Source organism: Apostichopus japonicus, chromosome 12 (assembly GCF_037975245.1).
Source record: "Apostichopus japonicus isolate 1M-3 chromosome 12, ASM3797524v1, whole genome shotgun sequence".
Lineage (NCBI taxonomy): Eukaryota > Metazoa > Echinodermata > Holothuroidea > Aspidochirotida > Stichopodidae > Apostichopus > Apostichopus japonicus.
The window spans coordinates 21,914,920-21,939,172 of record NC_092572.1 but is presented as its reverse complement, the minus strand read 5'-3'; the positions used below and the strand labels follow the sequence as shown (position 1 = coordinate 21,939,172).

Genomic DNA, 24,253 nt, shown 5'->3' with positions numbered 1-24,253 from the left:
GAAAAAGCATATTGTATAGAGCATGGGCACGAAAATCGAATGACTTAACGGTTCCATTCCCCGCCTAGTCCCCTTATATCAAGCCTGTGACCGTGTGATAATAATAAACATTGATGGGACATTGTATTTTTGCGTTCCTAAGCTTTCATCTTGACCGGAAAGCCTCTGCTAGATATCATTCGACTTCAGGGCTTCTTTCTCCTACAAGGTTCCTTTAGAAGTGCCCGTTGTTCTGAGGGTCAGCTCCTCAGACGTTGTTGGTTATTAATCAACCGAAGAGCATATATTACTGCTCCAATATGATCACAGCCAGAATAGGGTCACAGTGATCCCAACATGCTTTGTTTAAAGAAAGAGGCACCCAAGATAGATCATGAGCACCAAAAGCAAACTACTAAACAGATCTACTCTCAATTACACACTTGTTTTACCAATGAGAGCATTTAAACAAACATTTTGTCTCTCAGCTAATAACAATGACAAGTTAGTGTATACATACTATGTTTTGCAACCTTTAAATTTTAAAACAAACATCAACAATAAACAAAGAATAAGCAAAAAAAGACTTGTCGAGTACAGGACACTACACAATATACATGATTAATTAGATACCTGTAACGCTTAACTACTTAATTAAAGCTTTAAATTAACTTTTAACCTTTAATCACGCCCGCTTTAATGTGTTATAAGGTTATCCGTACAACTGTACAACAACCTATTTAAGCTAAAGGGGTTATTTACGCATCATTATTTTACAATTCGGACCAATGAAATACGTTACCTTCTAAATCACTTACTTATACACTGAAAACTTAAATTGGTTCACCGACTAACAAAACGTTAGTCCATCTGGTGCCTCTCCCGACTAACATAGCCTTAGTCAGTTGCTATACCGACTAATTTATTCCTAAGTCAGTTGGATTTCTTAGTCGGTCATCTTAGTCCGTCAGCTTAGTCCATCAACAATTTCTTAGTTGGTAAATGTATATTAGTCAGTTACATTAGTTGGTGACATTAGTCGGTCTTTACCGACTAATTTATATGAGCCACCGACTAGTTTATAGCAGGTTTTACATTAGTCAGGATGGTGCCTCTCCCGACTGACCTTTCTTAGTCGGTATCGACAGACTAGTTGCACTGACTAGATTCACTGAAAGAATTAAACCCGACTAGTTTCACTGACTAGCATCACTGAAAGAAAAGAGAGCAGAAGAAACACAAATAATGTGTACGTTGGCAGTATTTATTTCTGATCAAACTTCTGATGTCTACAAACGGCTGACTTTCGACAGATAGAGAAGAAATCACTGTAAATAAAATCTGAAGATCTGATTTTTTTTTTCCAACAAAGTTAAGACAAGTTAATGGATCAAACATGAATCGCAAAAGTATAGCACTGCACAATAATACAAAGTTGAATCTTGGGCAAGGGTTCCTCATGACTTTCGTTTTAAAGTGGTACCCCAAATCGACACCAGTTAAGTCTTCACGAACAAAGAGTGTTTCTCTTAACTACAAATGGCCTCCCACTTGTCTTCAGGAAGCCAAAATCTGCACCATTATTGACCTGTGGACAGAAAATATGATATACGTGTAAGCACAGATACAGATATAGCACATGATAACTCACATTATCATAAACATACATTTACATTAAAAGTTTATAACATATTGGGAGGTATACATTTAAATCTAGGTCCCTCAAATTATAAGCCAGGAATAGCAGCTTTACCAAATTATTATTAGCTTTGCACAGCATAACACCAAGTTATTTCTCAAAGCTTAATAATTATGTTAATCATGTTAATAATGATCCCAATAGACCGGGATCCCAGAGGGTTTGGTTAGCTGGGAAGGTAACCAATTGCCTTGTACATCACAATGTTCACAGTGCATTCCTGTAACCAGACGACTGGCAAACCGACTGTGGTGGGTGTGGCTGGGAGAGCAATTTTAAAGTCACCTGATAGCTAACCTAGATCAGTTTTCATGGTAACACATCAAAGTAAGTACAATATGTCAGGTATGGCCCCAAGAGCAACAAATGGCCATTGCCAGTAATTATTGGTGCTGGGGTACCCCTGCCAGTGATCTATAATTGACTCCTCAAGGCTGACCTAGGTCAGCTCATGAGGTAACCACTTGAAACCTACGGGAAAATGTTGCTTAGGGCTTCAGATACAACTGATGGGCATTGCCAGTAATTTTTATTGGTGGGGTACCCCTGCCAGTAGACCCCCAAAATGCCCATCCCCCATTGACCTAGATGAGCTCATGATGTAACCAGTTGAAAACTACTGGAAAATGGTATCACTTCATATGTAAGGGATGGGAATTTCCAGTAATTTATATTGGGGGGGTACCCCTGCCAGTAGACCCCCAAAATGCCCATTCCCTCATTGACTTAGGTCAGCTCATGAGATAACCACTTGAAAAATTGCTGGAAAATGATAGGTATCACTTCATATGTAAGAGATGGGCATTTCCAGTCATTTACATTGGTGGGGTAACCCTGTCAGTAGACCCCCAAAATGCCCATCCCCCATTGACCTAGATGAGCTCATGAGGTAACCAGTTGAAAACTACTGGAAAATGGTATCACTTCATATGTAAGGGATGGGAATTTCCAGTAATTTATATTGGGGGGGGTACCCCTGCCAGTAGACCCCCAAAATGCCCATTCCCTCATTGACTTAGGTCAGCTCATGAGATAACCAGTTGAAAAATTACTGGAAAATGATAGGTATCACTTCATATGTAAGGGATGGGCATTTCCAGTCATTTACATTGGTGGGGTAACCCTGTCAGTAGACCCCCAAAATGCCCATCCCCCATTGACCTAGATTAGCTCATGAGGTAACCAGTTGAAAACTACTGTAAAATGATTGGCAGGACTCTATATATATGTAAGGGATGGGCATTGCCCGTAATTTTTATTGGTGGGGTACCCCTGCCAGTAGACCCCCAAAATGCCCATCCCCCATTGACCTAGATGAGCTCATGATGTAACCAGTTGAAAACTACTGGAAAATGGTATCACTTCATATGTAAGGGATGGGAATTTCCAGTAATTTATATTGGGGGGGGGGTACCCCTGCCAGTAGACCCCCAAAATGCCCATTCCCTCATTGACTTAGGTCAGCTCATGAGATAACCAGTTGAAAAATTACTGGAAAATGATAGGTATCACTTCATATGTAAGGGATGGGCATTTCCAGTCATTTACATTGGTGGGGTAACCCTGTCAGTAGACCCCCAAAATGCCCATCCCCCATTGACCTAGATTAGCTCATGAGGTAACCAGTTGAAAACTACTGTAAAATGATTGGCAGGACTCTATATATATGTAAGGGATGGGCATTTCCAGTAATTTATATTAGTGGGGTACCCCTGCCAGTAGACCCCCAAAAAGCCCCCCCCCCCTCATTGATCTAGGTCAGCTCATGATTTAACAAGTTGAAAACTACTGGAAAATTATTGACAGGATTCTATATGTAAGGGATGGGCGGACTCTGGCAGTGGTGGCCCACCAATATAAAATACTGGAAATGCCCATCCTTACATATGAAGTGATACCTATCATTTTCCTGTAGGTTTCAACGGGTCAAATCATGAGCTCACCTAGGTCAATGAGGGGATGGGCATATTGGGGGTCTACTAGCAGGGGTACCCCACCAATAAAAATTACTGGCAATGCCCATCCCTTGTATCTGAAGTCCTAACCAACATTTTCCAGTAGGTTTCAAGTGGTTACCTCATGAGCTGACCTAGGTCAGCCGTGAGGGGTCAATTATAGATCACTGGCAGGGGTACCCCACCACCAATAATTACTGGCAATGGCCATTTGTTGCTCTTGGGGCCATACCTGACACATTGTTCTTACTTTGATGTGGTTACCATGAAAGCTGCTCTAGGTTAGCTATTAGGTGACTTTAAAATTGCTCTCCCAGCCACATCCACCACAGTCGGTTTGCCAGTCATCAGGTTTCATATACAGGAATGCATTGTGAACATTGTGATGTACCAGGCAATTGGTTACCTTCCCAGCTAACCAAACTCTCTCGACTACCCCTCTACAGATCAGTGAAAATTTGACCAAACTTATGAAGCTTGCACGTAAATGATATACTAGACTGTTTTTTTATTTAAAACAGGTTATGAAAAGTATCTTAAATATCATTAAACAGTTGGGTACAATAGTTAAACTCACTCTTCCATCTTTTTTCTCTATGGTACTTGTTCCTTTGCTTTTTGGACTCTTGGATAAACTCTTTTGTTCTGCGAAGGGTACCAATATATCATCTTAAAACATGTCTTTAAGCCATATATAACACAGTTCTCCTCTTCTGTTGTTGCCTCCACACTGGTGTCGTACATCACAGGAAAGCTCACCCATGACTTAGATATTTGGCTTTTCAATTCCTGCTGGAAGAAAGAAACAGCAAAGTATTCATCATTTGAAAAAAAAAAAATAAAGTTGTCACCACAAAGTTATGTGAGATTTGCTTCCACTATAGTCTCTAAAAACAATCCCAAAGTTTGAAGCAGACTGTATAAAGCTGAAAATTTGAACGAGAGTGTCATCACCATTGCAACCAGAATCAAATGCCCAGAATACAGAGATAATAAGACATGGGCTAAATCTTTGTTTGTTTTTATGATCTTTAAAAATATAAAATTTTAGAAACAGAAATGCACTGAGCCAACTTATTTATAGGCCTAATCGTTTTTAGTTGCTATTTTGCTTGCTCACATAACAAGCCTGTTTAGACCTAGGCTAGAGGAGAATCAGTATTTTGTTACACTAAGTTTGTCTTCGGTCGTTTTGATATAGTCTTACTAGTAGTACTAAAGTATATAATGGACCGGCGAAGACTGGAGAATACCCAGAGTTTTAGCAACTGCGTTAAACTGTATCATCTGATCTATTATTTACGCCAATGAGTTTCATTCAATCTAGGATCAAAAAGAGAAAACTAATTAATCTTAACCTTTACACTTTGCTACTAAACAGATATGCTTGAATTACAAATAAATGTCAAAAAACATCATAATCTAAGAATCGATGCATATACATATACATAAACAGAATAATTTGAATTCGCGCAAGTGAACCCTGCACTACACTGGACAGAAAAAAAACGTGCAATTAGACCAAACTAAACATACTAAATTTTCCGTTACTTCTACATAAAATATCAATACAAATACAACAACTTACTCTTTTGGCAGTATACTAAAAGCACATGTTATAATAACTTCAGACTATCAAGCTTTCCTGAGAAAAAACGGTTAATACTTCTTACAGTAAGCAAGTCGACCGTGAAGGAATGTCGCAATTGTTTCCTGGGCGTGACCGGAAATTAAATACTAAAAAATGATAAATGAAAAGGTTAAATAGAACTGAAGCGTGCATCCTGACTGCTCGCAACATATAATACCGTTGACTAGCCAACATAATTTGTTCAGCCTACTGTGACTGTACGTTTGAAGGTCTAGCCTTGCTTATTCAATATCACAAAGCCTACCCATTTAGATTCACATGGGAAATTACAGGAAATCTTTACCAAATGAGTGTAGACTTCAAATAAACTATTGAGCCTTATAGTTCCAGCATTTGTTTGGGAATAAATAAGAAGATTATGTGCCACTGTTCAATCTAGCCCAATACACACATAACACATTGTTAATTGGTGTTTAGGATGCACACTTTAGTGTTGAGAATGCACTGCAGTACCCAGTAGAAGCCTATAGGCTACTCACTGTCATTGCACTTGTGTATTGCGAAACGCCAACGTGACAACGGTAGCGTTACACTAACCATAATACAGTACTAGTGCCAGTGGCCTAACAATTAACTTTAATTTTACCTTCAAGTTAAAGGAATAACAGGTAGGCCGATGATGCAGTTAATACCTCCATTCTTCTAAAGACCTTCTTGGGTGATTTACGGTTGAAAGTTGCTTAGAGTGATCGTATGAAACTATGCCAAGCCCAGCAAGCTGCCGTTGCCTCTCGGTTTCCAAATTGAAGTGAATCGAATTGGGTTAAAATACATTAGTCCGCCGACACCGACTAAGCTACGATTATGGCGTAAATCGGGTGTCCGTATCGTTCTTAGTCCATGGGTTAAAATACCTTAGTCCGTCGCCACCGACTAAGCTGCGATTATATTTTCCTTAGTCAGTGTAAACTAACTAAGAAGCAGCGATGAAACGAAGATTTTTGCTAGTCCGTGTGCATTGACTAACGTTATAGACTAATTTAACGTTAGTCCGTGGCAATATTGACTAGTTTATTTTTTCAGTGTAACGTAATTATAAATGTTATGAATCTCAACACATTTAAGACTAATTACATTAAACGTAAAAACTTGCAGAGTTTGTACTTAAATGTTGTGAATAAGTTACCTGCGTATTACCACAGATGAGATAAAATATATGCTTATGACTCGTGTATATTTAAACCACGAAATGTGAAACAAATGAGGTATAAAATGGTTTTTTCTTCTTCTTTTTCTTTGTAGTTGTTGATTTAAAATTCATTGGAGAGGAGTAACCGAAGTTTTGCTGTATCTCCCACATGTATAACATTTAGTTTACATATTTGTGTCTGTATAAAGACAGTCTCAAGTAATAGTGCATGTGAATGGCTGTTTTGACGCTAACATATATCTTTCTATTGTTTGCTATATAGACGTGAACTCCCGACCATCCCCAGTGCTGCAGAGGAATCCGCTGAATCTGACGCACCTAATTCATTCGGTATACCCAAAATGTTATCCTGTATGTTCTTGCTCTTAATGTACAATGGTCGCTGAAAATTTGATATAGTTACTAGAGGATGCTTAACACAATTACTTGTATTATCGCAAAAAAAAACCTATATGTTGTGAAAAGGGAAGAAATCTTGAAAGAACGTTTCCACATTGTTCGATGCGCAATAAATGAATGCTTCCAACCTTCTGTAACAAACTTAAATATCGATTCCTTCTCCAGTATTGTATCACATAATAGATGGAGGGGATCGGGCTTCCGAACAACATCAGCTGACGAAATTGGATACAAATGATGTTACTTTTGTTGCCAAGTTGAATCCGGAAACTAAACAAGAGCGTTGGCTTGGAATATTGCATAAAGGGAAAATCTCGGAAACAATTGTACACATGCGAAGTCATTCAGGTATTCTCGTAAATGATAGAGCGTCAAACATGTTTTGTTTAGGTAAAGGGTTTTCTTCGACTGCGGAATTTCATCGATGATCAAGATACATTTACAATAAATGTTGAAATATCGTCGTTCCATGCTTTGAAGTCTATGTCACACTATCTTATTGGAAGTCATCCTTCCTAAATTGTGACCTAAATCTATAACCGGGAGCATTCCGGAGCGCATAATGTGTGCCTCCAAACTTGGGTGATTTATTCTAGCCGCACTATTTGTGAACCGGTACTAACTATCTTTATTATGATTGCAATTATTCACGCCTTTTGTCGTTTGATGGCTTCTATGATTCATGCAATGATTTTGTTTTTAGCTAACTCTACCAAAAATGATCTACGAGAGTTATTTCAACTTTATTACTGATTAGTTTGATTTGCTCCTCGCTTATATCTTTCATAAGTTTAGAATATTTCCAAGATCCATAGGAAGTGCTATCATTTGATGCATGTACTGCATATTGCATGTTTTTTAAATTTTGAATACTTGTGGTCGCTAACATTAAAACCTATGTCTTTGCCAGACACAGAAAACCCTTCCGAAGAATGGGAGTACTTTGTCCGTCACATTATCTTACTTCCGAAAAACGACATTATTGTCAAAACATACGGATTTACTGAGAAAGCAGGTAAATATGGTAAATACCATTAGAGTTGTATAAAAAAAGAAGCTATTGAGAATAATGTAAAATTTGATTACAAAGTTCAATAGCTCTCACGTATATAAAACGTTGTTACTTATGAAGATAATTTCATTCTATCGATTCTGCTATTTTGTTTTAGGTATTACATATTGTTTGCAAGAATATTTGGCTTTTGGAACCGTCAGAAAATATCTTGAAATTACTTTTGGACAAAGCGTTCTCTACGGGAATGCATTAGAGCCGGTACCACAAACATTTCTGACTTTTGCAGCTAACGTTATCGAGGGCATGAATTTTCTTCATCAGAATGGTGTAAGTCAATCCCAGATGAGCTCTTTCTCTCTCTTATGGTACTATTGTGTAGTACTTTATCACACAATTATGAAGATTATCCCAACATTAGAACATCGTTATGATTCCGTGATTGTTTACTCATGCACGCTATATAGTACGAAAACGTATTGCAGATTAAAGGATACGTTAATCCGTGCTTATAATGGAATGCATTATAAGACGAAGTTTCATTGGAACTAAATTGTTTAATATGTAGGACCCACTAAGCAAACTCGTGTTTGTGTTTTGCTGCTCAGGCAGATGTTGTATTAAGAATAAATTAGCCAACTGGCAAATAATTAATTTCTCTCTTTTTTTAGTTTTGCTTGATCATGCGGAAATATTTGACGTTTTTATCTAATTTATAATTACTTAAGTATGGGAAAACTACTAAGCATGTATTTAATTACTTAATAAAATGAGATCATATATATGCGACTCATCATCTTTTAAGATAACTAAATAGTAGGCTTTAAAAGAGGGATTAAATACAAATTGTTTTATGTGGTCACGCAACTTGGAAGATCATATTATTTAAACGGAATGGAGCAAGTTGCCCTCCAGCATGAAGAGGTGCTGGTAATGATTGGTGAGATGAAAACATTGCCAATGTTATCACCTCCATCCCCGATCGCCACCCCTCCTCCCACAACCACCACCACATTTTGTGACAGGAGTACTCAATGAAATCAAGACCAAAGAAGTGAGGCGGGTTGTGTAAACTTACGATAACAGTAACATTTTGTTAATTTATTAAAGCATGAGGGTGACGGACGTTACACTGAAGCATTTAACGTTTTACATTGTCACGGTGATGTGAGGGAGCACGATGGGTATTTTGAAACCTGTCAAATAGAGCTGGCGTAAAGTCTATAGTCTACGCGCGGGTAAAGTCTATACAGCGTGCACCGTATCTGGTATACACTCATAATTACTGTGCCATATTGGCACGGACATAGGTCTGTGACACGAAGGCCGGGTTTTAGTTCCTACACTCGCCTATCCACAAACTGACGAAACGCTTTGTTAAGTTTTTTGGTGACTGTTTCGTTCTTTTATTAATATTTTCATATCTATCTGTCATATTACACTTCCATTTATATATAATTTGTAGCACTGCTGAAATTGTGACATTGTATAAACATGAAGTCAAAATTGATATCTTATTTCACACAGTGGATACATCCCGGGCTATGTTCCGAAAAGTTACTTTTCTGCTATGCCGATACTCCAGGCCTCTGCTGCAAGCTATATGATTTTTGTTATGAAACGTCTTCACAAGAAAGAGTTGATAAGGAACTTTCGAAGGTGAGATTCATATTAAGTACAGCTGATCTTACATACATTTCTATATGAGTAATTCAAATTGGCTTGAGTATCATAGCGTATTAGAGTTTATGGCAACCATAGTGTTTAAACAAACACTATACAAGGCTTTCAATTTATTTTCTACTTAAAGACACCTTCGTTTGAATAACGAGGATTTCGACATATCTACGAATGGATCCCAATTCCCTCTCCTCTGTAGTTTGCTATCAACCGTATTTTGACCGTAATTTCTACTAGTTGTATCCAAGTTAATGGACCAATATCAATATCAGATCTCACCCCTTCAACGAATATATAATGAATGTTGGGATAAAATTTCTCCATGCTACAAGCAGAGTATTTCACTGTGGCCCGCCAGATTTATCAATAACAACACAATAACATGAAAGTCTAGTGTCCGTATATCGAGTGGCATAATTAAGATTTTCTTTGAAATAGCGGAAGTAGAGGTCGGAGTCTGATGGAGGAAAGCCGTTGGAACAGCGTGTTTCATAGTAGCAAACTCCATATCGTGAAGATGTGGTTTGTAACATACAGCGATGCCCAGAAGTAACATCTTAAGATAGCGGAGGTTTTCTTTCCTTCAGTTTGCAATTTAATGATATAACCCCTGCTTCTTGCTGTCTTGCATTAAAATATTCAATATAATTTGAATATGATTTGACAACGATATGTTTTGATCACACATTTCCGTTTCATGAATTGGGAGGTTGATCAGGTTGCTGTATTGAAAATGTCTTCCCTGCTAATGTATGTCTATATGTTGAAAATAGCATTCTTCATTAACATAATGGCGATAAGGTTGTTTCCTATTCGGTGTTGCAGCAACCTCCAATAAAATAAATAAAAAACCAAGCGCGATTCCGAAGCCTTTACTAGAAAGAGAAAATTATTTCATTGGGTTCCCAATATGACATTTAAACTTGTGATAGTCTTGTAACGTTCTAAAAGACTATTTTTTTTATATCCAAATGATTTCATGAAATGCATTCTGGAAGATAGTTCAACGATTACTAGAAAGCCCTACGTGGAGCTCAAACTTGAACATTTGATTGTATGCCACTGTTCTAGATTCAATGATCTAGCTGAATGATCAAGTGACGCTGTAGAGTGAATCACTAGTTACAAGTTTACGAGAGGGGCTAAAAACATACTACTATCCCTAACCCACAAAAAAGTCAGCTGTTTTATTTATTTATATTACGAGGACGATACACAGAAAGCAGGAAACTATCTAATCTAACATGCTCAAGCCAATATGTTAACAGGTTTGAACGAATATGCTGAGAGTAAAGTGAGAAAGCAACTATATCCCATATTTAGGGTCTAAGATATGACCTAACCAACAAGAGGTTTAACGATGCAGCTCAAGCTAAGCTACTACTGTAATTGAATTCGTAATATATATATATATATATATATATATATATATATATATATATATATATATATATATATATATATATATATATATATATATATATATATATATATATATCAGGGTTCTGCCCAGGGTGGATTGAGTGCCAGCAGGACTATCTAAGCGGAGCGCCACCATCAGTTGGCGCGGAGCGTACAAGAAAATTGTGGGTTTTGGAAACCCCCCAGATGGCCGGAAACGGCCCTTCCCGAGTATTCTGAGCCACATTTAGACAGCTTTGAAATGAGATCTTATGTCTGGAATTTTTCATAATTAATGAAAAAAGTTAGGACAAATATCTGGAGCACCAGAGTACAGACCAGCCGGTGGTGCCTATGAAATAAATCATTCAGGCTGAGATGATAATTTTAGATGGGACAGTTACTTACGACAGTTATGATATACACACTGAGCGACTAACGCTGCTTCTCATGTATCGAGTAGTGAATACAAAATCTGAGTGTAATTTCATGTACAAATAAACAGTAAACTAGTGAATAACTCCGATCAACTGCGCGATATCATGCAGTGAACCTTTGAACAGCGTTTATTACTGCAGTGTTACTGTACGTTCGACCTTCCGGCTTTGGAGCTGTTTTTTGGAGTTCCTATCGAAAATAAGTGCCGGTCGGAAAAGTCACTCAGGCAGATTGTGGCGGTCGGTAATTCAGCGTGCTGGTCGGGCCCGACCGGCGCCGACCGGCAGCGGCAGAACCCTGATATATATATATATATATATATATATATATATATATATATATATATATATATATATATATATAATTTACACGAGTATACGAGTAGCATATACGTTTCTAAAGAGCTATGTAAATAAAGATATGACTATTGTGACTGTGATATCCCTTCTTGGAAACCGTAAGCATCATATTAAGCACGATATCCGTCAATTTATTAACGTTAAATCCAATTTAACTACTTTACTCTTCCGCCATAGAATAGGGGAAATGTTCTCCTGAACATGTCACCGGAAGTTAGGCAAACAGGAGCGTATACACGAGGAAGTGACGTCTGGGCTGTTGGGGTCGTTCTCTGGGAAATATTTTCGTATGGTATCCGAAATTTAACAACAACCTTATTTACTAACATTATCAACTGTAAACGTTCCGTGGTTTCTTTGCACTTGTATATCGCTATAAATCTTACACAAGACAACAAGCAAAATAAACCCAAGACCATTGTACTGATTTATTTAAATGTAATGTGACAGGTGTGTTATCAGCGGCTCATATCACATAGCAAGAAATATTAGTTGTCTATTCCTGCCAGAATTAAGAATGAGGAAAGTTGTAATAAACATTATTTCGCACTGTAAAATTACACGACACCAAATAAATATTTAGCTACCATTAGTCATCACATTGTTCTATGTTCCAATAGGATATCGTTCATATTGTGAGTGACACAGTGCATGGTTTATATGAGTTATTTACGCAACGTATGTGGTCGTAAATACATTATTGTATTCTTCATTCTTTCAGTTACTCTTTGTACTATAAACGTTTTCAGAATAGAAGTTCAATAAAGCATAACAACTCCCTGAATAAAGTAACAATAGAATAGCTGCGTTATATCAGGGAGTTGTTATGGAACAACTCCCTGGTTATATACTGAAAGTTAATTGTTCGTCTTAAATATCTCTTATGTTACCATTGAGTACTCCTTCATGTAATAAAGGAACTTTCTCATGCTCTCGTCTCTTTGTTTCTAAGGTGCAAACATACCGGACTACAGTGAGATAGAAAGTCACGAGGACGTGCTAAGAAAACTGGTTACACCTGGTAATTGTCCTGGACAAATGTAAGTCTTATTCCTAGCGTTTCCTGATTATGATAATCCTCACTGGGTACAGACAGTACCAGGGGCGTCAATACCAATTGAAAAGTGGGACGGGGGAGGGGGCATAAATGACTGAACACGAATATAGCTAAATGAGTGAGCGCGTATCGCCCACCGCGACCGTCTTGGCACAAAGCCTTTATCAGGTGAGGTCAAATGACCGCCTTAGTGCCCCTGATGGGGTCCAGGGGCGAAACTTCGGCTGGGGCCCAAGAGGGATTCACATCTAGACATTTTCAAATTTTCTTGTTTGGTCCCTTAGTCGATATGTCAGTCATAAATATATTTAACAATAGTCACATCTGACAAGTGCTTACACTTAAATTAAACCACACTTTTTTCCGGCCAAAATATGCTTCCCAGATTGCTAGAAATGGCACTTCACATGCCTGGTATGTTGCATTTAATCATTATATATTTTGAGATCTCATCTTCTAGAAAATTTACATTGAAAAAAAGGTTAATTAGACAATTTTATTCGTTAAAATCACTTTTTAGAAAATAGGACTTAACGCTACTTTTTAAGCTCTGCTTTATTTATTTTATTAAAAAGATAATTGGAGATATTATGCACGCTATCGAATTTTCATGGTAGCTGTAGCATATATATTCTAAGGGGAAACAAAATTGTAAATGAAGGTGTAAAATAATTGTTAGGTTTGTGTTATCATTATTTATTTATTAATGCTCGTGCATATACGTGATAAGCTGCCGTTTGGCTAAGATAGTGATTTAGCATTATGTTGGTAATCGTAATGCACCTGACGATGATCACACCGTCACAGTTTACATGCATTTGGAATGTAGTTGAGAGCGCATCAGTCGTTCGGTTGTTTGGTTTTGCATGCCAGGGTTCTTTCTTATGTAAATTTCTTAATAAGAACCTTCTGTTCTTTCTAAACGCCATTCCTACAATACGTGCCTAGAATCTTGACGTTACACACTACTGAGTAATGAAATCAGAAAGAATAATATGAACGTTTTGCTTAAACTATCTGAAATAGCGCATACTGTCCAGGCATTCACACTATCATAGGCCTACTTTCATTTAGGAAGGATACGGCTATGTACATGGCTTTAGTGGACATATGTATATAACTAATGGTATAATGAATAACATGGTTATAACAACACGACTAACAGATAAACACCCAAAGAATTAAACAACAATAAATGATAATCCCATAGCACAATGTTTTAGCTCCCTTTATGAGATACACGAGTCGTAGTTAGCATGATAGGCTTCAGGCCTAAACACCTTGGGGGCACTTGATATTGTATCCCCACCTTCAGAAAGTGGGACACGTGTCCACTGCCACCACCCCCGTTCCCCATGATTAACACCCCTGGACAACACCTGTCAATTAGTTGTCATTCTTGCATCATGAAGCTACATGCTGCAAGTTAGAAAGTCTTCCTTAAAGCAGCGTTATGTCACCGTTTTCCCACCCTTTTGACATGTCGATCGAGGTTTAGACATATTTTCATGGCAAAACATCACACTGAGAATTCGCCAAGTTTTCCCTGTCAAAAAGCATTGATTAGCGAGTAATTAAGGACTTTTGCAGGTAATAAGTAGAGTGTCTTCCGACAAATTTCTCCAAACTCCATATTAATCGCACGCAGTTCCCCAAATCCACTAGTTTGAATTCAACCGATCAGTAAATAGCTAACATGTTTATTTATGAACCTTTGCTTAAAGTACATCATTTGAAAATCCGCCCTTTGGTAAGACTGCCGTTAATTTTTCTTCACTGACCGCCTCTTCACCCTTCAAGTTTATTAGAACGTTATCAGAACGTTAACCTGTGTGTTACGTAATCAATTCGCCATGCCTAGCAAAGGAACTCAGCGTGTAAAAGTTACTTGCATAGCTTAAATTTCCCGCCATCTTCAGCAGGATCCTACTTATGTCGTTCATATAATTTAAATATTCATATTATGAGTGCGGTTTATTGCGATCCTAACGGGAAAAAAAACGTTCAAAGTTGTACATTTTTCGACTTTTATTTCACCATTTGAAGTTAGAGTTGAATAGATAAGCTAGTAGTGTATGCCGTTATGGCATCGTGGGTCAATGAGGTTGTGAAAATGACAGAAAAGGACGCAAACAGCTGCTTTTTATTAACAAGATTTCTATGAAAGCTTATTATGACCTTTACCTTAACCTAGTTGAACGTTGAATGTTGTAGCTAGTCTCCTCCAAGGTTTAATTTTTGTTTACTGAATGGTAATCTTTCATATAGCATTTCTTTCTCTATATGTGTTAACACTCAATCCTTCAGGTATGAAGCAATGTCACTTTGTTGGGAATGGGATCAACATTCCCGTTTGAGCCTCGATGAACTAAAGAACTATGTAAAAGGCACCAGAGAAACATACGTGGACATGACGAAACAACAAGTATGCGAATTGTTTCTTCATACTTATATTTTTTTTTACATATGAATAAGTTTATACTACACAGAGGGTGGATTTTGTCACGACTTTTGCTCTCTTTTATCTAACCGTATGTCGCTATAGGTGTTTTCAGACGTATAAACAAATACCCTCTGGTTAAGACATTGTTTATATGCAACCATTCAGGATTAAAAGACAAGTTGTTTTGGGTAATCCACAATAAGGCAAAGACCTAACACGATGGATCTTAGATCGGTTGCCCATTCTCTTACGTATTCAAGACCAAGCTATTGGGAGATTTTGTCATTAAGTTTTCTGCTTCTTTCAGGAAAACTTGCAAGAAATTCCGTCATTCAAAGTGAGACTTACAACAATATCCGAAAATAACCTACAAGCATCAACAACGACGACCACGACAAATTCTGCAACATACAGCACGGACTTTAATGATACATCGAATTGAAAGGAAAGAAGACTATTCATGTATGCTAGAATATATTATGAATACGATATTACCGTTGATGATTGGCATCTCCATATAAAAAAAAACAGAAATATCAGTCAGAATCCTGTCCGATTGTATGCAAAAGCAAAATCAGTGAAGTTTGTTAATAACATGTCGAGAGAAATATTTCATTAGGAGCAAATTAGAGACACAGAGTTGCGTTAACTTGTTAGTAGAAGCCATATTTACTTCATAGTGCACTCTGCGGAGAGCCACTAAAGAGTACATGTCCAAGATACACGAGTGGGTTATATTCTTTAATGCTTAAAATAATTGTTACTGACAAATATAGCACAGTTTTTGCCATACACAGTCTTCACAAAGTCTTCACAGTCTTCAGAACGCCTGGTACACGCTTTTGTAACGTCCCGTTTGGATTATTGCAATAGATTATTTTATGGTCTTCCGGCTCGTGACCTTGGGAGACTCCAGTTAGTTCAGAATGCTGCAGCGAGACTTGTCACTAAGATAAAGCGCAATGACCATCAGCACATTACACTAGTTCTCCGAGATTTACATTGGCTACCGATTAGAGACAGGGTTGTTTTCAAAGTCTCGCTTCTCACATACAAAGCCCTTAACAATCAGGGACCTACTTACATCTCTGAACTTTTATTGCCTTACACACCACCCCGGTTACTTCGTTCTGCATCTCGTGCCCTACTGGAGCCCCCCAAGAACACCAACACGTCGTTCTACGGTCACCGAGCCTTTGCAGCAGCAGCCCCAGACATTTGGAACAAGCTCCCGGTTGACATCGGAACCGCTCCATCTGTGACTGTTTTTAAGAGCCGTTTAAAAACATATCTTTTTAACAATGACATTTCATAACTTTTTCCATACTTTAACTTTCTTATACCTTTATCCGCCTTTTTACCATGTCTATTTGTATCTCCTGATCTTTTGGGTGTTTTTTTTTAGTGTTTTTATTCGTTGTTTGATATTTTGCAGTTGTGTTGTTTTGTAGTTTTGCATTTTTCTGTGTCACCTTTTACTGTAAAGCGCTTAGTGGCCTTTGTGATGTTAGGCGCTATATAAATGCTTTATATTATTATTATTATCATCATCATCATCATCATCATCATCATCATCATCATCATCATCATCATCATCATCATCATCATCATCATCATCATCATCATCATCATCATCATCATCATCATCATCATCATCATCATCATCATCATCATCATCATCATCATCATCATCATCATCATCATCATCATCATCATCATCATCATTATTATTATTATTATGAAACTTGATATAAGACGTTATAGGATCCTATGTTTGTAGGATCTCGATTAGACAATGTATGTATTTGGTTTGAGATTTGGATTAGAGATCTGGCTACACAATGGGGAGGGAATTGAATAGGCAAGCTGGTATTTCTATTACCTTAAGTGCATACGGCAATTCCTGTCACCTGGAACGCTATGTACATAAGTGCCTTGTTATCTTGTAAGAAGGGAATTGCCAATTATCATTTCCTAAACAAATGTGAGAAATGTGTACATGGCAAATAAAAGAGATGTCTATATATTTGGTATTATTTTTAATAATTGTTTACTATTCTTGCGTTCTTTTCTCAAGCTATTTTATATCACAAATAACCCTGTTATGTAAATAAAAGCATCTTTAAAACAAGAAGCAAGTTCACTGTCGTTCTTTTCTGACTCATTAGTTAATCAATCAACATAATTGATACAAAACATCGATGAAGATTATTACATGGAAACCATAATGTACACAATCCTGTATTACTCAATGGAGTTCACATCATTTTAAAAGTTGCCATGCAAGGAAGGACTGGCTCACCGGAAGACCGGGAAATTTCCCGGGGTTCATTTATGTCGGGGCCCCACAAGTTCCTCATCTTCGCCTCAAACATTTGCAGTGTGGCTCAAAATTGGCTAGAAGTAAAGCAGACTGCGTTAAATCACATTACTCTATTCAAATATATACGATATGGGCACTTCTACTTCTCACCAGTTCATATGTTGGACCCAATACCTTTAATATATATTCTTTAAGTATATTCTTGCCAATTACTAAGTTGTTCCACATTTTATCTATTCGCAAGGGTTTTCGTGTTTGAGGTGGCTCTATCCAATATATTGGCGGTCCCTCATGATGAAAATGCCCAGTGCCAATTTTTAGCCTAGTTCTTCCCTGTTGTCAAACTACTATAGTGACTTGACGCGGGAACTTATTTTTTTGTTTCATACTGTCTAGGGATGAGACCAACTCAGTTGCGGTTAAATCATCTCCACGATCTCCAAATTACGTTTAGCTTTCATGATCTTTCATGTTCAAAATATTGTAGACACTTGCATGTAAAGAAATCACCCCTCACCCACAGTACACACACCCGAAGAAATAATTAATGAGAAACCCATGAAAAAAATATGGGATTGTTAATTATATTGAGGTCAAGGCATTCACTTTGAGCAGGAATGATTCACTTGTAAGGGACGCAGTGGAAATAACCCGGATAAACCACATTGCAGCTCCATGGAGTAAAGATGGTTGATATGACGACCGGAAATATTTTTTGTAACTGTTCAACAACATTAATTTAATCGAACCCAGGACTAAAGGAAACTGTATACATCGACGGCATATAAAAGATTACATGGGTTTAGGAGTAGCCGTCTAAATTTGTAAGGATACAGTTAAGCAGCAAAGAAAACATAGAGGTCATGATTGACTTAATATGTAACCTCTATTGATATGGACGAAGAAATATCAGCTTGCTATTTTTCTACAATTACCCTCATATGAAGGATCCGAGAAAAAGCAAAATGCAATACAGTTGAATACAGAGCAGCCAGTATACAGTACATGTCTTGCAATACAAAGCAGTGTAGTACAATGGCGGACTGTATCACATTTATAGTACCAGTTTATTAAATAGTAAGTTGAATGGCATTTATTTTGTTGCTTGAAATCTCTTTCATTTGGTATTTGTGCAATATCATCGAACTTTGATCCATGCGTTAGTGTCTGTTGATGATATCATGTTTTTCGACAAAAGACTGTTAGAATTTAGAAGTTCATGCTTTGTACTTTGTACCTTCATAAAGTATGGACAATAATTTACTTAATTTCAAAACGTGCAGTTGCCTCTAGACGTTACAGTGCCAGTGTAAAGTAGCACAACATGGCGACGAAATCTTCTGTTGCAACGAAATAAACCAATATGTTGTATGAATATTTTGCATAAGCTATCGTCAACTGTTCCCGATTTTCCCCTGCATAACACAAGGTATGACATATTTCTTGGTTTACATATTTACATCGTATTTATCCAATAAGTCAATTCAATGATAGGATAGTATTACAGTTAATACTTCTTCACACAGTGAAGTATTGCTTGTATATAGATGACTGGAGATTGAAATAATAAAGAGACAATCCTTAAATTTGACCATTGTCTTTTTCATGTATTTTCAGTTCAATAGCCTGATTAAATAGAATACTAGAACAATTTGTACAGAAAGATCAAGTTGCAAATATCTTTGAAGAAATAAGTCAGCCTTAGGTAAGTTTTCACCATTACTGACTTTGCTTTTGAAAGTAGTGAAGGATCTTTAATTGAAAAATGTCGTGTTCTTGAACCTCTATTTTAAATATAAATAACATATACAATACGAATATCTTTTTTGTTGTTACAGAAGCGTGGTTTGATCTTTGATCATGGCATCGTTGAAGATTACAGAGTTTGAAATTCGGACGCACTCCTCTCCCCCCCCCCCTCTTCACCGCCCTCCCAACTTAACAAAAAGCATACATCTATATCGTACTCATAAATATTTCATCTTTTCAATCACTTTTGGTTGTTTTTTTTTGTTTTTTTTGTTCTTAAAACATTTAAATTTTGTCGATTGGTTTTACAGGAAATTTCGCCAGTACCCGTAGCTTACAAATGTTTGTTTTCGAAAAGGGAAAAATTTGCCACATTCCGTGCATTATACGAGGAGAGTTCCAAGCACACTTCTGGAAATTTGGTAAAACCTTTCATGAGAGCGAACCTTTGGCAATATTTATTCATGACAAATCGATCAAATTAGCTAATGAAAAGTTCGAGAAGCACACAGTTCTTGAAGACGGTACCTTGGTAATTTATCGTATAACCTACATTGACGAGGGGTATTATCACTGTCGTGTAACAACTGAATCATCTGAATATTATAGCAGCGTCGCTGTGTTTTTAAAAGGTAAGTAGGTTTGTTCAATAGCACGATTAGATGAGCACAATTTCCATAAAAAACATATAATGAAACTATCGATTAAGATACAACATCGTCTATCGAGTGATCGATCAAAGTACATGCATAACTTAGCTACGAGCTAACACATACAAAATTCACGTCTGTTTCAAGTTTAGAAATTTAATATGAATTCTTTACTTATATAAATGTAACATTTTCATATAAAATCATATAAAGATAACATTTAAACCTACCATTTATTTCCTATAGCTTTTCGCAATGGTTCCACGTTTGGAATCGACTAATGTGAGTGAAATGCAAATTGCAGATTGCAAACAATAGTTGACTCACTGGCTTGTGAAGCTACTTTCGTTTCGTCACAACTAAGGTTGAGATGGATTAACAATTCCATAGAACTTGAAAGCTCTGAAATAATAGTGACAAATGATGACGAATCATTTAACGTAACCAGCGGTGAAGCAATGTAGTCACAGCATATAATTATTGAGCTCACGGACGAAACAGAAAGTAAGTTTAAAGAGCATCATGTCACTAATTTAACTTAATAAGAAAATTATTATTGGTTTCGTTCGTAACTCAACCAACTTTCATGGCTATCCCGACAGACTCGAATCAGTTGTTCTATCACAAGTTATGAAATGTAGGGGACCACTACTTTGATATTACTATGCATAAAACTGTGGAATTAAAAACGTTTGTTAAAACCCAAGACTTATCGCCTGGTCACCTCTAGGTACAAATCCCTTTGCGTATATTTGTCTTTGACTCTTGAAAGCTTTCTTCGCTATATCGCAGTAATTTCTTAACATACACATCAAATGTCCTTAATTGCAGTAAGTATTGCGATTGTGTTATTATATCCATACAGCTTCGTAGTGTCTATCCTTCAGATAACCCAAGAACTATGTTAAATTTACTTCATTTAATGCAGATCCAGCAACAGAGGCCCTCACATCGACGTGGATGCCACTAAGCATCGTGTTTATCGTTGCATTTGTCATTGTGGCGATCTGCATGGTTGTAGTTCTACTAAACAAATACAAAGGTTAGTGAATACATTCATTAATAATGTATTAGTAGGTCCATACTCATGAAAATCGTTCCCTGGCATTATCACTTACTATCTGCATTTATAAACATCCAGATACCAACGCGAAACGTGTTGCTGACAAAGTCTTTAGTCATCTTGAAGATATTGTACAGGTTTGTGAATGTAATTCTCGTTCTTGGTTTATAGCAACAACAAAAAACTACTTAAACCCAACGCAAAATGTTCTTCAAAAATAATATGAGCTGTGTGAGAATAGTTGAACGATTCTCATTTATGTTAACATTTACTAACTGTCTCATTTTTACAGTTTGTAATTTGCAATTCTATAGAAACATAGCATAAACGTAGATTTTGTTTCCTTTGCAGATAATAAGTTTATACTTATACTAAGGATTTTCGCGTATTCTTAACTGTATTTTCTGTAAGGCTGACATTAGCAGATCAAATCCTATCAAATCAAATCGAATCACAAAATACATTTGCCGTTGACGTCGTAGTTTTGAAATTAGTTGTATTTATTTGGATTGCTTTGAATTAAATCTTATGTTAAGAAACGTATATTGGGTATGGCTACATGAAAACGATTCCTATATATTTCAGAGCGCTGTTTATGGAAATATTATATGTATTGGTGCCATTGGTGCTCCAAAGAGTGGTAAGAACTTTACGATGTCAAACTATGATTCGTCGGCAAAAGATAGTCAACAAATTATTCCACGGGATATTTCCAAAATATTCGAGTGCTAGAAAGATTTACAGGAGAAGGGATTTGAGTTAAGAATTATTTGTGAAATAAGATTTTCTTGATATGTTTTAGAAAATCATCAATCTTATTTCTATCAATCCTTAGATATTATCACTTAATATCACTTTTGTTATAAGTCCCATCATACTAAATCACCTAATAATATATCATTGATTTTACTATATTTAGCGCCGCTACCACACTGGAGTTTACTATATCGAGAAACACTTTTCATTATCTGTAAGGTAGAAGGTTGAGCAAAGTCAATAAACAAACGTATACTATTTCCGTATAAAAAAAATTCATATCAAAGAGTACACCTCCATTTAAATTGTTCATAATCGCTTTTAACATTTGTCATCCCAGGTAAAGATAACAGCTACTCATCTCGGGACTTATTTAAAGGACGACAAAGAAACCTTAAAGTTTTACGAAATGATCAGGAGCGGATCAAAGCGGATCAAAGCGAATCGGGATATCTGCCGGCACTAAACGTGCCGATTTATTTCAGATCACTGTGGATATCTCTATAAACCAAGAAAAAGTTTCACAAGGTATGATAAGACATAATAAGAACTTCCCTTTGTACTATTTGCTTTGAAGTGTTGTTTTTCTTGAACATTCACTGTTCGCTTCCTTTGCTTCACTATTATATTAGGTTTATGTATCCTTTCTTTTCTCTAAATTTTCTTCTATATAGTTCACTTTTGTTACTGTTTCAGTTGTTTCACACTTTGTTTCACGCCTTATAATTCCAACACAATATCCTACATTAAAATGTATAAGAACATGTTTAATGTTAAAGATTCCCATTCGACATAAACACTTATCATTCAGGGGCTTAAAGCGTTATGGAATAGTACTTACAGTTCTTGATAAACAAAGTCACATACAATCCAATGGTCCTCAATTTTAGGTTAAGAAAACTGCTTACCATAGTTAATAAACGTGTAACTTATGTCACTCATTAACCTAATAATACAATAAGCCTAATGATGTTCTTAAAATGTTAAGAAAACAAAGAGCATTTACTGTTCTAGCAAGAGGTGTGAACGCAAAACTAAATACTCTAACTTACTCAATTTTATCTGATTTTGATTTATGAAATGTATTTTAGAATATTATGTCAATTTTAAATTATTTATATTACCCATTAACATTTTCAAAAGCTTTATATGTTCAATTTTTGTCAATATTCTATCGTACTCTAAGTGACACGATTTTAGAGAATAAATTGCATTCTTTTCTTCTCTTTCACATTCGAAAACACTATCATTATTTCACTTTATATTTCGTAATCATTACTATTTCAAGGATTCCTTTCTTTCATGAACGTTATCTTTAGCAACGTTCCATGGAGCAGATGCAACAAAACAATTGATCAACAATGAAAAGAATAGCCCTTTGATGTCATAACATACACCACTCATCACCGACAAGTTGTGTCGAATGTGGGTTGAGCTACACACAACTAAGATTTATCCAAACATTTTCTGTAAAATGTTATCACTAATTATTCTATTGAGATAATATTAGCTTTAACTTTATGAATCATGTTTTCATTGATATGATGCCAGCTTTCATATGATGTATTTCTGTCATTGTGTTCCATAGGGCAATGATAGTGACAATTACTTTGGATGCATTACAAGAGACGCAGGAAACGCTATACTATATTGAAAAGGTAAAGTATACAGACAGAATTATACTCACATGTTTGTATGTCCTCCTCCAACTTTATAAATTTAATAACATCTTTCATTGTAAACAGGTAATGGTTTGCCCGCTACTCGATTCTATTCATATAGAGTTAATTAGAGTTTGATCGAAGATATTAATTTGATTCACAGATTAGAGAAGCAAGTGAAAAGCGATGGGTATAACCAAACATGCGACAGGATTATCAAACTGATACCGAGACAGCCTTCAGTTGAGAGATGTAATCAATTTGAAGATCTGGCATAGCAGCATTTTACTTGAAATTCAACCTCTTACCAACGAACTCACCATCTAAGTGTCTTCCTCATTAGACGTCGAAGAGTTGATTATATCATATTTGTATTCAAGAACTGTATTACATAATGGGCTGTAAATATTACCTCATTGTTACCGGTTTCTTCTTCTGCTACATTGTTTCGATATATTGTATCGTGTGTCAATAATAATACACTCTCTAATGTTGCACAAATTAATAATTTCCGATTTCAAGTACGATTTTGCTGCACTCGAAAATGCTATCAATGATTCAACCCTACCATTTCTTAATTTATAATACATTGCTCTTATCAAATTGTATCTAATCGTCCAGACTAGTCTTCTATCAAGATGTTAAATCCGTTGATTCAGACATTTGTAAATTAGCAGATCACGGAATACTGAACTTACATATACTTAATAGAAATCATTGCATGTGTATTCATGACTATGAAATCTGTGTTTATATTCATAGTCTAAGTTTAAAAGCACTCGGTGATATGATATATTGTAAAGTAGTCATGCATAAAAAATAAAAAGT

At 36.4% G+C, this 24,253-nt stretch overlaps 1 protein-coding gene and 2 long non-coding RNA genes across 5 annotated transcripts in view; 2 read left to right on the top strand and 1 right to left on the bottom strand.

Annotated features, from left to right (window-relative positions):
* Positions 1-16,957, top strand: part of LOC139977590 (uncharacterized) — a 30,173-nt gene extending 13,216 nt beyond the window's left edge. For both annotated transcript variants that reach the window (XM_071986990.1, XM_071986989.1), the window contains 9 exons: positions 6,697-6,764; positions 6,999-7,181; positions 7,744-7,848; positions 8,003-8,175; positions 9,373-9,504; positions 11,901-12,015; positions 12,676-12,763; positions 15,088-15,205; positions 15,531-16,957. In XM_071986990.1, the coding sequence (XP_071843091.1) occupies positions 6,697-6,764; positions 6,999-7,181; positions 7,744-7,848; positions 8,003-8,175; positions 9,373-9,504; positions 11,901-12,015; positions 12,676-12,763; positions 15,088-15,205; positions 15,531-15,665 (1,117 nt within the window). In that variant the 3' untranslated portion in view covers positions 15,666-16,957. The remainder of the gene's footprint in view (positions 1-6,696; positions 6,765-6,998; positions 7,182-7,743; positions 7,849-8,002; positions 8,176-9,372; positions 9,505-11,900; positions 12,016-12,675; positions 12,764-15,087; positions 15,206-15,530) is intronic.
* Positions 800-6,314, bottom strand: LOC139977591 (uncharacterized). The gene is made up of 3 exons (XR_011796610.1): positions 5,222-6,314; positions 4,211-4,425; positions 800-1,567 (listed from the first exon to the last, which is right to left on the bottom strand). It is a non-coding gene; the product is annotated as an uncharacterized lncRNA (long non-coding RNA).
* A 1,848-nt stretch (positions 16,958-18,805) lies between the features above and the next one.
* Positions 18,806-24,253, top strand: LOC139977575 (uncharacterized). 2 transcript variants are annotated; one of them, XR_011796601.1, is made up of 9 exons: positions 18,806-18,975; positions 19,164-19,251; positions 19,607-19,927; positions 20,192-20,449; positions 20,874-20,987; positions 22,105-22,292; positions 23,084-23,189; positions 23,353-23,422; positions 23,589-24,253. It is a non-coding gene; the product is annotated as an uncharacterized lncRNA (long non-coding RNA). The 2 variants fall into 2 exon arrangements; XR_011796602.1 differs by lacking the exons at positions 19,164-19,251; positions 19,607-19,927 and having other exon boundaries at positions 23,589-24,252.